At 49.7% G+C, this 18,028-nt stretch overlaps 1 protein-coding gene across 2 annotated transcripts in view; it reads left to right on the top strand.

The window, feature by feature from the left end:
- Positions 1-17,968, top strand: part of TRPC4AP (transient receptor potential cation channel subfamily C member 4 associated protein) — a 68,248-nt gene extending 50,280 nt beyond the window's left edge. Inside the window, exons 9-19 of one of the 2 annotated variants that reach the window (XM_063090239.1) lie at positions 1,116-1,258; positions 5,107-5,238; positions 7,919-7,977; positions 10,064-10,165; positions 11,350-11,433; positions 12,527-12,617; positions 13,647-13,787; positions 14,390-14,498; positions 15,619-15,731; positions 16,666-16,872; positions 17,087-17,968. In XM_063090239.1, the coding sequence (XP_062946309.1) occupies positions 1,116-1,258; positions 5,107-5,238; positions 7,919-7,977; positions 10,064-10,165; positions 11,350-11,433; positions 12,527-12,617; positions 13,647-13,787; positions 14,390-14,498; positions 15,619-15,731; positions 16,666-16,872; positions 17,087-17,224 (1,319 nt within the window). In that variant the 3' untranslated portion in view covers positions 17,225-17,968. Of the gene's footprint in view, positions 1-1,091; positions 1,259-5,106; positions 5,239-7,918; positions 7,978-10,063; positions 10,166-11,349; positions 11,434-12,526; positions 12,618-13,646; positions 13,788-14,389; positions 14,499-15,618; positions 15,732-16,665; positions 16,873-17,086 lie in introns of both variants that reach the window. The other variant, XM_063090230.1, reaches the window with a different exon arrangement.
- The last annotated feature ends 60 nt before the right edge of the window (positions 17,969-18,028 follow it).

The following is an 18,028-nucleotide window of genomic DNA, read 5'->3' as shown; positions in this document are numbered from 1 at the left end:
GCTTGAAAGGACCTTAGCAGTTGCTGACTCATCCTTTCGCCCTAAAGATGAAGAAACTGAAGGGTAGTAACTCCTCAGGTCACCAAACATCTCCTGACTCTGCCAGTGCCCTATTAAAATAATAGGGACTTAATAGTGACTGAGGCTTCCCAAGAGTCAGGTGCTGGGCTTTCCGTTTTCCCATTGAGTCCTCACAGTAACTCTCATTGTCTGCTGCAGCAGCACAGAGCAGTCTAAGGCCTAGTGATAAGGGGACTTGTCCAGCTTCACACAGCCAGTGAGTCATCATTCCAGAGCCCTCAGTCTTCATCACTTTACTCCCCTAGCTTTCTGAGAGTGGACACCTGTGTGGCCTGATGACACACAGAGTTTTTTTGTTAACTGGGCAGTAGCGTAAAAGAGATGGGTTACCTAGAGCTTAAAGTACAAATGCCTGACATGTATCAAGTGTCCTGTAAATATGACTTATCTGCAGTTGTTAGTAATAATAAGATTGGGTAAAATGAAAATCTGCTCATCAATAATATGTTCATCTGTATCATTAATATCAATTGTGATACCCAGTCTGCTTTAGAAAGTTGAGCCTTAGAAAACTTTAGATGGGTCTTCTTTGAAAAGTGGGAAAATCTTCAAGAAGGATCACTTTCAGGCTTTCAGCAGTGTCCCCTTATGGGATCTAGGCAGAAGAACCAAGTACTCAGAGTCATTTGTGACCTGAAGAAAGTTCCACACAATTCGCTGTCATGCATCTGTCTGGACACTCTCTGGGGAGGCTGGTTGGTGGCAGGAGAAAGGAGTAAGTGGGCAGGGGATGGGTTATGTTATGGCATTGGCTGTGTCAGAATACTTTTTTTTACTTTATGTTAAAGCTGACGAGAGAACAGAACGCAGAGTCCACTTCTCTAAGTGTCTAAGCTTACCTGGCTTCTGGGGGTTTACAAGGAGTTTTGCAGCTTTGAAAGTTTCTGCCTCAGGCCGAAGGCCCAGTTTAGTGGCTCTGTTACCTCAAGTCTGTTCAGCACAGAGTTGAGGGGCAGGAATGTGTTCCTCACAAGCCACGACTCAACCCTCTCTCCCGGTGGCTGTGTCAGCCTCCATTGTGTTCCCTCCTCCAGGAGCTTCTGAGGATAATGGCCTGCCTCACACTTCAACTAGGACCCAGCTGCCCCAGTCAATGAAGATTATGCATGAGATCATGTACAAACTGGAAGTGCTCTATGTCCTCTGCGTGCTGCTGATGGGGCGTCAGCGAAACCAGGTGGGCCCCTCCCCAACATCTCAGAACCGCGGGAGCCAGGAGCCAGTGCTGCCTGGATGCTTGTGGCGTGCTCGGTGCTCCATTGGGCCTTCTTTCAGAATGGCACTCTCTCTGGCCCAGCAAAGCATAGGGGTGGTTTTTCTTCTCTCTGTTTTACGCATTAGGAGACATGGAGTGTTTCCACTGTACCTTGCTGTGGGCAGCATTTCTGGACAGCATAGGTGCACAGGGCAGGGGTGGGCAGCTTACCTCAGTAACATGAAGAATAAAGAGCTGATGACTGAGAAGGAGTTGCATTCTGGATATATTTTGAAGGTAGAGCAGATAGGATTTGCCGATTCTTTGGTGTGGATGTGAGTGAGAGAGAGGAAGAGTTTTGGATGACTCCCAAGGTTTTTAGCTTTGGTGGGCAAGGAGTGGAGGGGCAGGCTGAGGGAGGAAATGAGGAGTTCAGTTTTGAGCAAGGTAGGTTTGAGGTGTCTATTAGAATTGGCAGTGGGATTACCTGCAGCTGGAGTTGGGGAGAGGTCAGGACTGGAGATGTAGCTTTGGGAGTTCTCAGCGTACAGGTGGTCTTTAAAACCAAGACACTGGATGAGATCCTGCATCAATGTCCACAGCATTGGTGGACCTTCCTTTGTTATAAAATATGTTTGTTATAAAAAAATAAAGTAGTGATGGCTTCCATATTTTAAGTGCTTTTACTTTTTTGAAACACTTTCACAGTTATTCATATTTGAATTTTCTGGTATTTAGTAAGTTATACAACAGGGGGGTGATCCCCTCTCCTTGTACTTGATGCTTGAGAAGGCCAGGGTACAGAGTGGGCCCTGCTCTCAGTGGGCAGGCCTTGATAGAGCCAGGATTTCAACTGTGCTGCCCTGCCTCCTTTTTCTTTCACCTCACCACACAGCTCCCTGTTCCCTGAGCCTTCCTGTTGCCAAGTTGCTATGAGTCATTGTGGTCTTTATTTCAACTATGATTACAGTGCTGCTTCCTTGGGAAGGGACCATCAGTAGCCTTCGAATCATGCCCCACTGAGAACCAGTGTTCTGCCAGCACATTTTCATCAGCACAGTCAGCATTTACTGAGTTCTTGCTGTATGCCAGGTGCTACGGAGACATGGATTCACAGATCCTGCCTAGACTGGGGAGCAAGAGGAAGGGTTTCCTTGGCCTGGCCTCATAGAAGTCTTCCTCCTTGAAGTGGCCTTCTTGTTAATGTGCAGTTGCGCCAAGTTCTCTGACCAGTCTTGGCCAAATTGAAATCACAAGACTGGAATTGCTCCCCAAATGCCTAAGTTCCCTCGGTGCTAGCTAATGAAAATAGTCAATATAACTGTCATTTTTTTTTCAGTACCCTAAGCTTTCTCTGCATTACTTCATTGAGCCCTTTCATTAGCTCCATTGTCCCACATTTTCTACCAAGGGACTTGGATTCAGAGAAGAACATTGCCCGGGGTCATAGTGAACCCAGGGCTGCCTGACTCCAAAGCTGAGCTCTTCCCCGCCTGCCTGCCGAGGTAGACTGGTACTTTGTTCTGCCTGCTTGCCTGCTTTCCCACCATCCTAGTGTAGAGCAAGCTAAGGGGCTGGACCTGAGGGTAGGAATAATGCATTTAACAAATAAAATTTGTCCTGCAGGTGAAGAAGCTGTTATTTTCAAGAGAAAAGGATAGAAACTTCAAACCTAAGCACTGACCTGGATTTCGGGAGACCCAGGGTCAGGTCCAAGTCTGCCTCAGAAGGCCCTGCTTTTCCCAGCTACTCTCTTTGAGCCTGGGTTTCCAGTCTGTGCAATGAGGCAGTTGGACTGGATGAACTTTCGGGGCCCTTGTAGTGTCAACTTTTTGTAACTGAGTGTCATGGGCAGGATTTAGGGTTCCTTGGAGTGAGACAGGAAGGCACACAGCTTGGTGACTGCCACAGGTGTCATCCCACGTCCCCACACCCAGTGAAGCAAGGCAGGGTAGACCCAGGCTGAGCAGAGGAGCAGACGTTGTTTCACTTCAGGCCTCCATCTGACAGGTTCTGGGCTGCTTATGCATCTTACAGTGGCCAGAGGTTGTGACTTCTGTGTCCAAAGAAGAGGTCCATGGGAATGCAGGCTGCAGGGGATGTATTTGTCAGGTTCCAGTCCTGCAGGAAAAATGCATGCCTGTGGAGGACTGGAAGGGGCAGACTTTAGGGTCAGAACACCTGAGGTAGCTAGCACTTTCCCCACTGACGGTGCCCGGCTGCTCTTGTAGAGCTGCCCTCCACCTTGTAATGGAGCGCTGGTGCTGTGCCCAGGCCTCTACGGACATTTCCTGACTTTATCCTTACAGCATCCCTGAGAAGGGGTAGTGATAGCTTTGTTTTATGTTATATAAAAAATGATAATAGGCAACTAATTCCCATTGTTCTATTTTAAAAGATATAAATTATTATCAATGGAGCCTCTCTTAACTCTGATCTTTGACATTCTGGTTCTTCTATGAAGCAGCTAATTTTACCAGTTATTAGTGTTAGTAGTCTTCTAGAGACATTTTATGCTGATAAAAGCAAATATATCCCTCTCTTTTTTTACTCAGTCAGTAATGGATCATGTACACACTTGCTTTCTTAATATTATGTCTTAGTTATTATTCAGTTCACTCATGTAGGAGATCTTGATTCTTTTTTACTGGTGCCTTGTATCCCACTGAGTGGGTGTACAATAATTTAAGTAATCCCCATTGATGGAAGTTTAGGTTATGTCTGTTTTTTGGTATTACAAATAATGCTGCCGTGAGTAACATTGTAAATATGTTATTTAGTGTTTATATGGATCTGTCTGAGGATAAATTCCTAAAAGTGGAATTGCTAGTCAGCAGGAATGTGGATTTATAATTTTTAGAGATGTTGCAAGATCGTTTTCCCTGTGCAGGTAGCACCAGTCTGTCCTCTCCCCAGAGGTGTGTGAATGTAATGTGCCTGATGCCCAGGTCACCAACACAGTTATACAACTCTGTCATCTTTTCAATCTGAGAAAGTAAAAAATCGGTTGGGATTTGAATTTCTTTTAGTATTATAAGTGAGGTTGAGCTCTTTTTATATATTTAGGAACCTATTTTATTTTCCTGTCTGTATCCTTTGTCCATTTGTTTCTGTAGGGTTGGCCTTTTTATTTAGGAGACTTTTTAGGACTCCTTATAAAGGAAATTAGCTCTTCACGTGTGACATGACTAGGCAGTATATGTTCTCCATCTGTCGTGTTTGATTTGTGACTTTGTTTATTGTGAGTTTTGCCATGCAGAATTTTAAAAGGTTTGTGTGATCGAAATCAATCTTTTTTTGGTATCTAGGTTTAGTATAATCCTTTAGAAAGGCTTTCCCACTTTTAGATCTTTTTTTAAAAAAGTCTTCATATAGATTTTTCTTGGCTCCTTAGAGTTTCATTTTTTAATATTTGTATCTTGCCTCCAGTTGAAATTTGTCCTAGTGTGAAACATGAGGGGTATTTTCATTTTAACAATATGATGAGGAAACAAACGCTAAGGAACTTGCTTAAGGTTACCAAGTTCACACATGGCAGAGATGCGAGTCAAACCTGGGACTATCCGAATCCAAAACTCATGTTCTTAACATAGGACCTGCAACGGTATGGCTTGTAGGATTATTGCGAGCATTAATGAGCAAAGTTTAAACATATATTTGTGTGTAGTGGGGCGTAGGGTATGTGTGGATATTTTCTTTAAATCTCAGTACTCCAAACTGACTATTGCTTTCTTCATCTTGAGGATCGTTATTATATGTGCTGAGCACAAAGCTTTGCTAGATCTTTGAAGCACATTTGTTTTAATGCTTTTCCCTTTCTTCCCGTCCAGGTTCACAGAATGATTGCTGAGTTCAAGTTGATTCCCGGACTCAATAATTTGTTCGACAAGCTGATTTGGAGGAAACATTCAGCATCTGCCCTTGTCCTCCACGGTCACAATCAGAACTGTGACTGTAGCCCGGTAAGCAAGAGACCCTGGGAACAAATGGGGCATTACTTGCTAGGAGTAGTTGTTTCAACTGCTGCTGACCTTTTGACCTCTCATTCTTTGGGAGTAGAGCGGAAACTAAGAGTCATGTTTTATAATCCCCCCAGTGGAAAGCTACCTTGGGCGAGGATCTGAGCCAACCCCTCTACCTCTGCAGAAATGCCTTTTAAAGTGTTCCTTCCTAGGGCCTTCCAGCCAGCTTCCCCTTGTACACCTCTAGGATAGGGATATCCAGGGCTAGCCAGCCCATTACCTAGCAACAAGTTGTTCCTTATTCCATGTTCTATCCCATTTTAATTTACATCCACTGATACGAGATTTGCCTCCTAGAACCACACACCATCAATGGTCTACATCAAAAAAGGGCTTTGAGGGCAGGCCAGTTAGCTCAGTTGGTTACAGCATGGTGTTATAACACCAAAGTCAAGGGTTTGAATCCCCTACTGGCCAGTCAACAATAAAAAAAGATGGGGGTGGGAAGGGCTTTGGGATGCTTTGTGTTTTGGGGACCAAGGACTTGTCTCTGTCTTGCGTCTCTTATAGTGCTCTAGAGAGAGCACTGAGCTGGGACTTAGAAGGCGTGTGTGCCATTCACCTTGTTGGGAGAGCTTGAAAGAGTTGCTGACTACCTGAGCCTCTGTTTTCTTGCAACAAGGAGGGTAGGCTAATGCCAGGGAACAAGGGCCCCAATCTCTGCACTGTGTTCTGGAGACATTCCTCAGTGCCCTGTCTTCCAACTTTACCATTTTTCTCTTTAGCCTTGTCAGATTTGTCTTTCAGTCCATCCATTTGAGTTTTTAACTTCAAGTGAATATATTTTTCATTTCCAGACATACTGTCTGGCTCTTTTTTAAAAACTGCTTACTTAGTCTTTGTTCATCATGTTAATGTCTTATCTTTCTTCTGTTGAATGTTTCTCTTTAGTCATTTGTAACATACTTTCTTATGTTTTCTTTCAATTGCTCATGGGTTACTAATGCTTGTGTTTGGGTCTTCAGACACTCAGGGCGGAGTGTTGCCTCCTGTTTTGTAACTTTTACGGAGAGGCCTCCTTCAGTGGGGCTTGTTTCCCCTGTGGGTACCTGTGTAGCATTGGCCATGGAAGTATTTCTTTCTCTCTTTTTGGTGGCTGGCCAATACAGGGATCCAAACCCTTGACCTTGATGTTATAACACTGTACTCTAACCAACTGAACTAATGGGCCAGCCCACCTGGAAGTATTTCTACAGGGTACTTTTGCTTTGTCTGCCAGGTACTTCAAGGGGTATAACCGTCCCAAGGCCAGTTTCCACATTTAGTGTCTTGGCCCTGCCACTCTGGTAGTATGAGCCCAGGGTTTCTACTTCTGGAAGGTTCCCCTCCAGCTGCCAGCAGCACCCTGGCAGAGCCAGGCTTCTTTTATTTATTTATTTATTTATTTATTTATTTTTATTGAATCATAATTGATTATACATATTTTTGGGATTCGTTTTTGACATACGTTGATCAAATCAATATTACTAGTATGTATGTTGTTACAAATTGTACTTATTCTTTATGCCCCTTGTCCAATCTCTCCCCATACCCCTCTACCTCCCCCCTCCCACCACTGATAACCGTAGATTTCTTCTCTCCCTCTGAAAGAGTAATGGTTACTCTGTTGGTTTGTTGCCTAGATGATCTGTCCAGTGCTGAAAGGTGTGTTCAGGTCCCCAAATATTATCATAGAGCAGATGCTTCTTCTGTCACTCTGGAATGGGCTTTGTGGAGAGAGAGATCCTATTCTTTTATTTGGTCTCTGCTGGTGACTCTCCTTGTGTCAATGCACTCCAGTGGCTGGCGGACCATCTGCGTGGTGGTTGTGACATCTAGCCACTTTCGCAGTAGCTGTGGTTACTGTGGTGGCTGTGGTGGGCCATCCACATGAAGGTGATGTTTTTGGCATACTCCTTGGCACTGGTGGTGTGCCTGGTTGTGGGGGGGTTCCAGGCCCTGGCTCCCTGCCCCGGGCCCCAAGGCGGGGCTCCGAGACACTGGCAGTGTGCCTGATTGTGGGTGGGTGGGGAGTCCCGTCCCCAGCTCGATGCCCCCTGCCCCTGGGTGGGGCCCCAAGGTGCTGGCAGTGTGCCTGGGTTGTGGGTGGGGAGTCCAGACCCTAAAGCCAGGCTTCTTTGCCAGCTCCCTGCACTGATCGGTCAGGTCTTTCTAACCCTCCTTTCATCATGTGTACATGTTCCCCAGGCTTTACATGGCCTGAAGCTCTGTCTGGTCCCTGCAGGGCATTCACACCCAACCCCGTGTGACTAGGTCTTGTTTCCACCTCTCCACAGCTGCAAGCATCAGCTCCTAGCTCTCTGTTCTGAATTCAATCCTTTCATTTCTGATTCTTATGGATCTCCCTTGCTTTCTTACAAACTTAACCTCACATTTCAAAGTATTATTAGTTATTTTTTATCCAATATGCTGGGATGTTTTTAGCAGGAAAGTTCCGCATGAACTTAATCTGCTGTTGGCTAGATGTGGAAGTCAAAAAATGGTTTTCAAACTAAAGAAAAGTCTTTATTGTACAAGAAGCAAAGTGACTTGCCCAGACTCTCACAGAGTTGATTTATTTTGTTTTATTTTGTAACGTTGTGACTGTGATTTTAACCTTGAGGATACATGTGTATTTTAGGACATCACCTTGAAGATACAGTTTTTGAGGCTTCTCCAGAGTTTCAGCGACCACCACGAGTAAGTGTGAATACGTCCCTATGAGAAGAGCTGTCGGGCTGTCTTCCAAAGGCCTCTCTTCCCTTGTCCAGTCACTGACCTCAACTCAGGAGGAGGATCTGGGGGCTGGTGTGACACTGTAATAAGAGCTGCCGTATTTCCAGCCCTTCCTTTGTGCCGGCCCTGTGCTGAGCTTTCCCTTAGCCTTCACAGCCACCCTAAAAAGTAAGCATGGAAGCTGTTGGCCTCTTCTTACACCTGGCATCAGGGCCCCTCTCAGAAGACTGTCCCTCTGAACCAGGAGTGGACAGCTTGGCTGTTCACAGGGGCTGGCAGGAACCTCTGACAGGCAAAGCTGGCTGAGTGTTTGCCTATTGAACACAGGAGGTATTTTTTGCCTCCACAAGGCATCTCTCCCATTTTTCTTGGACTACATTCTGCCCTCTCATTTTTTGTTTTTCAGCCTGTGATGGAGGATGTACAGGAAAATGATTGCTATAAGGAAAAGAGTGCAGGGAGGGGTGAATAGCAGCTGGCCTTGACCTTGGGGCACTGGGGGTGGTGAAGACCTTGGCGAACTGAAACGATAGGCCGCCACTGCTCAGCTCCAGCCAGCTGCAGGTGTATGGGAAACTGGGCCCACTGTTACACAGCTTCTGATTTCCTCCCGGCAAGGAAAGCCAGAAATTAAGATTTATGTGAAAAGTTCTGATTTTTAAATACTGGTTTACAGGCTGGCCAGTTAGCTTACTTGGTTAGAGCATGGTGCTGATAGCACCAAGGCTGAGGGTCTGCCAAAAAAAATAAATAAATTCTTTTGAAACATTGTTAAGCTAACAGAAAATGCCTGAGGACAGATGTGGCCTCAGAAGCCTCTACTTTGCAACTCCCCTCTTGATCATGCCTGACCATCCTCTTTGAGAGGTTCTCTGGCTGGAGGGCATATAGAAGCTCCAGAAAGTATGGAAACCTTCTGAAAGAAGGCAGTAGTAGTTTATGGAAGTACAATTTTTTCCCCTGAGGAAATGGGTCCCTCGCTTTCATCAGACTCAAATCTGAGCACTTCTCTGGGGATACAGTGGTGAATGAAACAGCCGTGGCCCTGGTCTCATGGAGGGTACAGTCTGGGAAGGGAGATGGACATTCATCAGAGAACTTCACCACTGGGTGTGTGGGGACAAACGGAGATGACATTTGGGAGGAAAGGAGCATGGTCTGTGAGAGGATGTTTGACAGGGGTCCTGAGCTGCCCAGAGGGCACTCAGGCACTCTTCCCTGCAGAATTAACTTGTCACTGAGACCTGAAGGGTCACTGGTAGTCAGCTGGGTGAAAAGGCAGTCTGAGAGGGTGAGTGTTCTAGACAGAAGCCCGTATGGGAGGGAGCGCAGTGTGTTCAGGAAATCCAGTGTGGCCTGATGATGGGAGTGATGAGGGCTTGGCTCAGGGCAAGGCTGCACGGGTGGTTAGTCACCAGGCCACACAGGGTCTGGTGGGTCATGTTCATAGATCTGGATTTTATATATTCTAAAAGCAGTAGGAAGCTGTGGAAGTGTTTTAAACAGGAGTGACAGAGAGTACTGTTTCTGAAGGTCACTCTGGGTGCTGTGTGAGGACCCAATTCCTGTGGGAGACCATCTAGGAAGGTGGTGCCATGCACAGGACATGGGTGCTGACAGGCCTGGATGGGAAGGGGGTGGGGTCACAGCTGACCACTCCTCTGCTTGTGTGACTGACTGTGGCCGGTGGAATGCTGCAGTAGGGCCAGGCGGAAGGAGTAGAACGACAAGTGTGACTGGACATGTTGAGATCAGGTGCCTTTGAGAAATCAAGCAGAAATGTTTAGCAGGCAAAAGAAAGGCTGGAGGTGCCAAGGGAAGGGGCCTCATTAGTGAGTGTGGCAGGCAGGGGTGGGCCACAGCCTGAGCACCCAGGTGCCCTCCTTCAGAAGGCTGCTCAGGGCTGAGGGGTCCTGGGGAAAGGCATCTGGTGGATCCTTCCATTCTCTCTCTTTCCACAGGAGATGGGCAGGAGGCTCCCTGCACTAGTCCAGTGCTGAGTCGTCAGCCTAGTTCCTGCCCTTCACCCCATGCGATCCATTTGTTTCAGGAACAAGTACCTGCTACTCAACAACCAGGAGCTGAACGAACTCAGTGCCATCTCCCTCAAGGCCAACATCCCCGAGGTGGAAGCTGTCCTCAACACTGACAGGTGAGCTGGGCGGGGGGGGGGGGGGGGGTGCAGCTTTCGCCACAACCCACCCTGGCTGCCTGCATACCCCAGAGCTCACAGATGGGTACACACAGGTGTGCACGTGTGTCCTTTCTCGCTCATACGTAGCTGTGACGTCCTGAGAGTTCCTGCGTGCTAGGCAGTGGATGCACGTCACCTTCATTTTCTCATGCGAGCTTCACAGCAGCCCTAGGAGGAAAGTGCCCTCATCACCTCCACTTTACAGATGAGGGAGCAGAGGCTCGGAGACATTACCTTGCAGAGGTCATCTGTGTTCTGCAGCCCTCCCCTTGTCACGTGCATATGGAGCCTTTGCTGATGTGCTCCTTTCTTGCCTGGGGCAGCTGCAGCCAAGCAGAGCAGACAAAAGCAGGCCCCTCACCCTCTGCTGAGGGTTGAGTCCCATTGCCTGTCTTATATTTCCTTATCTTCTGAGGCAGGGTGATGAGGTGACAGGCTCGCAGGAGTCAGAATAGGGCAGACTTTACCCAGCAGCAGGAGCCATAATTTCCCATCCTTTTTTTTAAGGCAGCAGAACTCTTTGTTCAAATGGAATTGTACACAGTCCTGCCCTAATGTGTGTAGTGGATAAACGTAGAGCTGCTCTATTTGAAGATGGAGTTTAAGGGCCCAGACACTGCTTGCTTGGCCATCTTTTTTCCCTCATGATGGCACCTGAGTCACTTCCTCATCTGCTGCCTTTACTTCATACACCAGGAAGCTGAGGCCTGGAGGCATGGGTACTTGTCCAAGGCCCAGCTGGAAAGGAACCTCAGGCGGGGAGTACTGTGGACCCCACCCTGTTGGCCCAGACCTTGCCCCATCTGGCAGATTCTGTCATGGCCTGTTTCATTTTTGCTGTAAACAGCCCTTCCTCCAGCAGTTCTGAGCCCTGTCTGACTCTGGATGTGCCTCTGTCTTCTTGCCAGTGGGTTTGGGGCAGGAAAGCTGGCCTGAGATGCAGCAAGGGTGCACTTGGCTGTTCCCTTCTCTGACTGCAGGAGTCTCTGGGGGCCCTTGTCCCAGGTGGGACAGGAGGGCATCCTGCAGACTTGGAAATGTCCCTGTGGTTTTTCACCCACCTAAGCCAGCAGAATGACTCAGCCCTAAGGCCCCTGTCAGCCTCCCAGATTGACTAGCAATGTCCCTGTCTTTTATTTCAGGAGTTTGGTGTGTGATGGGAAGAGGGGCTTATTAACTCGTCTACTGCAGGTCATGAAGAAGGAGCCAGCTGAGTCATCTTTCAGGTGGGTCTGAGGACAGGTACCTGGCACTTCTGAGGGGTGCGGGAGCCAAGCGTTTCTCCTTGAGTTACCAGCGCCCACCCTGGAGTGCAGTTACTGCTGGGGAGGAGCGGTTTGACTACCGTCTCGCCCTGGCTTGACTTGGCAGGGATGTGTGAGCTGCTGCTGCTGCTAATGCTGCATGCCTGCAGTGTGTTCCAAGAACAGCCCGAGTGCTCACCAGGCACCTGTTCTGTGCTGGTGCTAGATGGGTGGAAGAGAAGCAGGGTACCAGGCCCTACCCACACCTACCCACGTGGAGTTCCTTGGGGTTGTAGGAAACAAGCATGAAGAGAAACCTATTCCAATGCAGGGTGGAAAGGAATGGGGCCAGGATCTGGCCCAGGAGCTGCAGGAGCAAAGGAAAGCTCCTGCCCCTGTTGGGGACTGGTGGGGGTGGGTGTGGACAGGGAGGCCTTCTCAGAGTCCCTTAGTCTCATCATGGGTGCTCAAGAGGTGACTGAAGGAGTGGACATGAAGAATTCCATCAGGGCTAGGTGTGAGCTGTCTGTTGGCTTCGTGCCCAAATGGACCCTTGTCACCTCAGCCTGCCTTATCCAGACTCCCCATCATGGAGCCCCACTGTACTCACTGGTCCAGTCACCATCAGCCACCTCTCCTCTAGGCCAGCCCATCACATGGAGCTCAGTGGCCTGTCCACACATGTCCATCAGCTTCCCTCACACATTCCTGGCCCCTTAATTCCATGTCCTCCTTTCTTCTGAAAGGACAAAGCCTAGAGCGTGTTTTCACCTGAGACCCACTGGAGCCAGTGCTTTGGTCCCAGATGCCATCTTCCCTGTGACACAATCCCTTCCAGACCTAGATAGAAGACTATTCCCCATTGAGCTGTTACCTCCAGGAAGATGGGGATTCTTTTGCTCAGTGCTGTGTCCCCAAGGGCTAGGATGAGGCCCATTGCCTGGTAGATGTTCAGTAAATATCTGTTGAATACATGAAAAGGCAGCAAATATCTCCCAACCCCTTGGGAACTGAACATGGGCCAGAAGAGGGCAGCCTTAGCCACCTGGGCCAGGGGTCAACATTTGGGTCGCAGGTTTTGGCAAGCCCGGGCTGTGGAGAGTTTCCTCCGAGGGACCACCTCCTATGCAGACCAGATGTTCCTGCTGAAGCGAGGCCTTCTGGAGGTATGGCCTGGAGGAGCCAGGGTGTTGGGTGTCCATTCTCCCCGCGGCCCCACACATTGCTTTCCTGTCCTGAGCCCTAAATAGTTCATCAGGAGCAGACGAAATCTCATTTCTAAATGCCACTACAGATTGTTCTAGTGTTTGCCCTGGTTTCTAGCTCTGGATTTCCCATGGGTGCTCAAGAAGTGATTGAGGGATTTAGGGGGTGGCCGTGCAGAAGGGCAAGAGTCTAGAGTTGTCCAGCAAGGCCTTTTGACCCCGAGGCTATTTTGATATTGACTAAAAGTTAATTTTCCTTTACTGAATAATGACCTTCAGAAAGAGCAAAATTTACAAAGGAGAGGGAGCAAAATAGTTGAAGTTATAATTGGTTTTAGAAAAAATTGATATGGATGAGAAACTGACCCATAAATTGTTGTAAAGTCCATATGGGAAAGAATTGATCCAAATCAATGTAACTTCAAGAAAATGAAAATGGAAAATGTTGGAAACAGTTTAACTTGTAGAAAACTTTATCAAGGAGTTAAATTGGCTTTATGTTCTTGATAAAAATTCATTGATTTGGGTTTTAACTTTAAACAATTTCATTTATAAACACAAAGACAAACCATGGGGTCAAAACATGTCCTGTGCCCTCAAGCTCTGTCCTTCATTTATTTGAGTGGCCTCCGTGTGTGGACAGTGGCTCATCTTAGATCCGGAGATGGTGCCCCTTGCCTGGGAGCTGAGTGCTCTGGCCATTTGGTGACTACAGAGCAGGTTAGAGGCTTCAGCTATTAGCCCTGGGCAAGTGAGAGATTGTGCTACATAGCCCACCCATTCCCCCTCCTGGTGAGGCATGTTGGACCTGGACCTGGCCTTGGCACCACCAGCATCCTCAGCTAAGAGTCTAGACAGGCCTGCAAGTTCCATCGACCTGGATGCTTGCTTAAAGCAGATGTGGGGCCTGAGCTCCATGCCAGGCCCCGGGGAGAGAGAGGTGGGGGCAGCCCCATTCACACCTTCACCCTGTGCCCTCCTCATCCCCAGCACATCCTGTACTGTATTGTGGACAGCGAGTGCAAGTCGAGGGATGTGCTCCAGAGTTACTTTGACCTCCTGGGGGAGCTGATGAAGTTCAACGTTGATGCCTTCAAGAGATTCAATAAGTACATCAACACTGATGCAAAGGTATGGTTAACCCAGGCCTCCGTGAAGTTTGCTGGATTGTCTAGAAGTTATCTTAGAGCCCTGGTCTGCCAGTCTTCAGGTGTGGGTTTAAAATTGGAGAATGCTAGGTAGTCAGTGGCCAGTCTTTAGCAAACATTCGTTAGTGCTGTGCCAGACCCTGGGGATACTGGGAATACCTCAGCTGCTTGTGGGCAGGGAGTGAGGGTGGGAACAGGTGGGATGTGAAACTGTTGTGTGGTGGGTGGCATGGTGGGAGCCCCAGGAGGGAGGGACTGGGCCTTGTGTGTTAGGCTCACAGGGGCGGATGTGACAGAAGCTCAGCTCAGACTAGCTGAAGTAAACATTAGAGGAGTCCAGCCCCCTGCAGTGGAAAACCACTGGACAGAGTGGCAGAGGATCTGGGCTGAGCTCCTGGTTGTGCTGCTTATTAGCTGGGTGCTGAGGGCAGGTCACTCAGCTTGTCTGACCTCTGTCTTCCTGTCTGTGAAGCAGTGGGCTGGGGTGGAAGAGGCCAGCACCCCTTGCAGTGACTGCCCACCCTGGGCCACGGTTGTCTCTGGCCAGCATCTCGCTGCCTCCCGTCAGCTCCGGCTCTACTCCAGTTCCAGGTGTTCCTGAAGCAGATCAACAGCTCCCTGGTGGACTCCAACATGCTGGTGCGCTGCGTCACTCTGTCCCTGGACCGATTTGAAAACCAGGTGGACATGAAAGGTAGGAAAAAGCCAGGATGCCAAGGCAGATCGGTCCAGCGTGACAGTGCAGTGTCAGCAAGGAGACCAGAACCACTGCAGTAGCCACATGTGCAAAAACCCGGGTGGCTGATGTCAAGATGGTGGCTCTCTGGGTGGTTTGCTTTGTTTGCTGCTTTGACTTTTCTCTGTTGTTCATGCTTCCTTTAATAAGCAGGTACTATGTTTTAGTAAAGGACGAAAACCATTGTTGCCAGCAAAATACAAAAAACAAATAAAAAACATCTTCCTCTTCTGGGCTGGGATTGCCTGGGATGAGACAGGCCACTTTGTTTTCAGTCTCCCATGCAGTTGGCATGGAGGACCTGTGGCGTGGTGGGGGCGTCTGAGCTCACCTGGAGTTGCTTGCACACTTCGATGTGCATATGTACACATGGACTTTTTTTTCCTAGGAGAAGGTCTATGGCATCTAGCAGATTCTCACAAGGTGTGACCCTCCAACCCACCACCAAAAAACATACTTGTCCCTTGTCACAATTGTCATTGGTAGCAAGAAGTTTCCTGGTCATTTGGTAATTTAGCCATTTGTCTCCTTTTTCTGCCCCAAAGAGTCTATTTCAGGGGAATGGCCACACAGATTTGAATACATTGAGCTGTGGCCCCCTCCTCCCAATATCGTGGGAGGCAGGCACGAGTGGAAGAAGCAGACCCTCTGCACAATGCGTCCCGACAGGGCCTGACACTCATGAGAGTGTTAGGCACTTTGGAAAACGACTTGAACCTTTTCATTGTTTTCTTAATTTGGAGTTGTTGATCTGTCTTCCTGCCGAGGAAAACTCTCCTGTGTGTAATATGGAGGAACAAGGGTCTAGAGCCAGGCTGGGGAGGGCTGCTCCCTGAGCGTGGTTCTGCAGGACAAGGTGGGGAGCTACTGGGGGGCTCTGGGGAGAACATGGGCGTAGCCTGGGGGCAGCACAGCAGGAGATCATTTGTTCCTGCTGCAGCCTGCTTCTGTTGTTGTTTTGGTGGTGAGGGGCTCCCAGCCTCAGAGAGGCAGGATTCAAGGTGGGCTCTTCTAGAGGCCTAGGTGGACCTGCCACTGGGCCTGAGCTCGCTGTTCACATCTCTGCCTCCTTCCACAGTTGCTGAGGTCTTGTCCGAGTGTCGCCTGCTTGCCTACATATCCCAGGTGCCCACACAGATGTCCTTTCTCTTCCGCCTCATCAACATCATCCACGTGCAGACGCTGACCCAGGTGAGAGGCTTAGCAGACAGGCAATGGGGGAAGGTAGACTGGACATGATTGCCCTCATCCTGGAGCCACCAGCGTCTGTCTCCATCTCCCTCCCTCGCTCTAGAAATGCATCTCCTGAGCCGCAGCTGTTCTAAGGACTTTGTCCAGTGAGGAGTCAGTGCCCCCACTGTATAGGTGGGGTAGCAAGTCTCCTAAGGTCACAGACTGAGCCAGGTCACAGTCAAGATCGGCACTGTGTTCTTCTAACTCCACTCCAGTCCTCTTCCCCGCCTTTCCCCAGTGTCCGACATCCCCCACCCCTCCTGCTGTGCCAGCCATTGGAATTAGACCTGAGATTGCTGCCTCCCAGCCCCCTCACTGAGCAGCTGTGCAGCTTCCCTTCTCTGAGCTTCACACGCCTCTTTTCTGAGATGTGGGTAATACTAGTGCCTCTCAGAAGTGATTCTTTTGCTCTGCCATCTAACAAATGTTTGTTGAGGCTAGGCCCTGGCCAGGGGATGCACAGCAGACAAGACAGAGACTCTTCCTCCCGAGGCTCACTGTCTAGTGCTGAGGGAAAGTTTTAAAGTGAGATTACTGCACCTAACACATGTACCCAACCCTGTCTGGGTATCAAATCTTCCAAAAGCAGCAATGCCTGAGCTGAGATCTGGATAAGGACAGATGTCATTGCTGTCAGGGTGGGGATGGTGGTGGGTGGACGTGAGGAACAGGAGGGTGCTCAGGCAGGATGCTGGTGGTGCTGGCTTTCCTCCTTCTCCCAGTCTTGTCTCAGGGTTGTGTTGGGCCAGCTCAGTGGATGGCCCCTGGACTTTGCTGGAGCCATGCAGGGCCTAGGACAACCCGCCTTGCTGCCTGGTGGCTGCCCAGGTTCACCAGAAGCCACTGGGGCTACAGGCACACACCTAACCATGGCTGGCCTGGGGCCTTGCAGGAGAACGTCAGCTGCCTCAACACTAGCCTGGTGATCCTGATGCTGGCCCGACGGAAAGAGCGGCTGCCCCTGTACCTGCGGCTGCTGCAGCGGATGGAGCACAGCAAGAAGTATCCTGGCTTCCTGCTCAACAACTTCCACAACCTGCTGCGCTTCTGGCAGCAGCATTACCTGCACAAGGACAAGGACAGCACTTGCCTGGAGAATGTGAGTGCCCCACCCCCAGAACAGGTGGAACAGGTGGTGGGTAGTCAGCAGGCACACAGATCCAGGGCCCCTCAGAAGGGCGTCCAGGGTGCATGGTCCCCTCCTGGGCAACGTGGCGGGCAGCTCTTTGTCCCCTTACCAAGGCCCTCTCTACGGGGTGCCAGGCTTGACCTGGGTCTTCCAGGCACCCTCCAGCCCCTTTCTCTTTGCCCAGAGCTCCTGCATCAGCTTCTCATACTGGAAGGAGACAGTGTCCATCCTGTTGAACCCGGACCGCCAGTCACCCTCTGCCCTTGTCAGCTACATCGAGGAGCCCTACATGGACATAGACAGGGACTTCACTGAGGAGTGACCCTGGGCCAGGCCTCAGGAGGCTGCTGGGCTGGGGCCAGTGTGGGTGAGCGTGGGTACACGTGCCACACACCCTGTCCTGTTCCCACCCCCTCACTCCCACCTCCCTGCTACTCTCTGCCTGCCCCAGGTCTAAAGGTACAGGCTTGGTGGGAGGGAGTGTCCTAGAAGCTCTTGGCCCCTGGGCCTGAGGGCCCCAGGTCATTAGGGAGACTCAGTTCCCTCTTGATCCCCATGATGAGGACAGGGACACCATGCCCACCCATCCGTCAGGGCCCTGGCCCACCCAGAGTTAGGGGGACTCCTAAAAATAGCTCTGTCTGAGCTCCCGCCCAGTCTCTTGGCTGTCAGTCCTGGGGTGGGGAGGAAGATATGAGCGCCCCCCGTCTGTGAGCTGAGCCTCCCCTGTCCCTGGCCTTTGGACCCAGGCAAAGGCTTCTGAGCCCTGGGCAGAGGTGAGGCTACCAGAGAATGCTGCCTTCCCGCAAGCCTGCCCATCTGTTCCTCCCTCATTTTCCTTTAGCTCCTCTGGTTCTGTTTGCTCATTGGCCGCTGTGTTCTTCCCAAGGGGTTACCCCAGAATTGAGGGGCCTTTTCCCTCCATCCCTTGGGGCACAGGGTGGCTGTGCCTGCCCTAGGCAGCATCTCCTGCCTGAGCCCAGACACAGGAGCCTGGCTGGGAGCTCACTCTCAGCCCCTCCTTGTGTTGCCAATTTATTAACAACAAATAAACCAATTAAATGGAGACTAGTAAAGAACTTTATTTTAAATGACTGCTGTGAACCTGACTTTTATCCATGGGCCT

Source organism: Cynocephalus volans, chromosome 1 (assembly GCF_027409185.1).
Source record: "Cynocephalus volans isolate mCynVol1 chromosome 1, mCynVol1.pri, whole genome shotgun sequence".
NCBI lineage: Eukaryota > Metazoa > Chordata > Mammalia > Dermoptera > Cynocephalidae > Cynocephalus > Cynocephalus volans.
The sequence above is the reverse complement of the archived record's forward strand: the minus strand, read 5'-3'. Positions and strand labels throughout refer to the sequence as shown.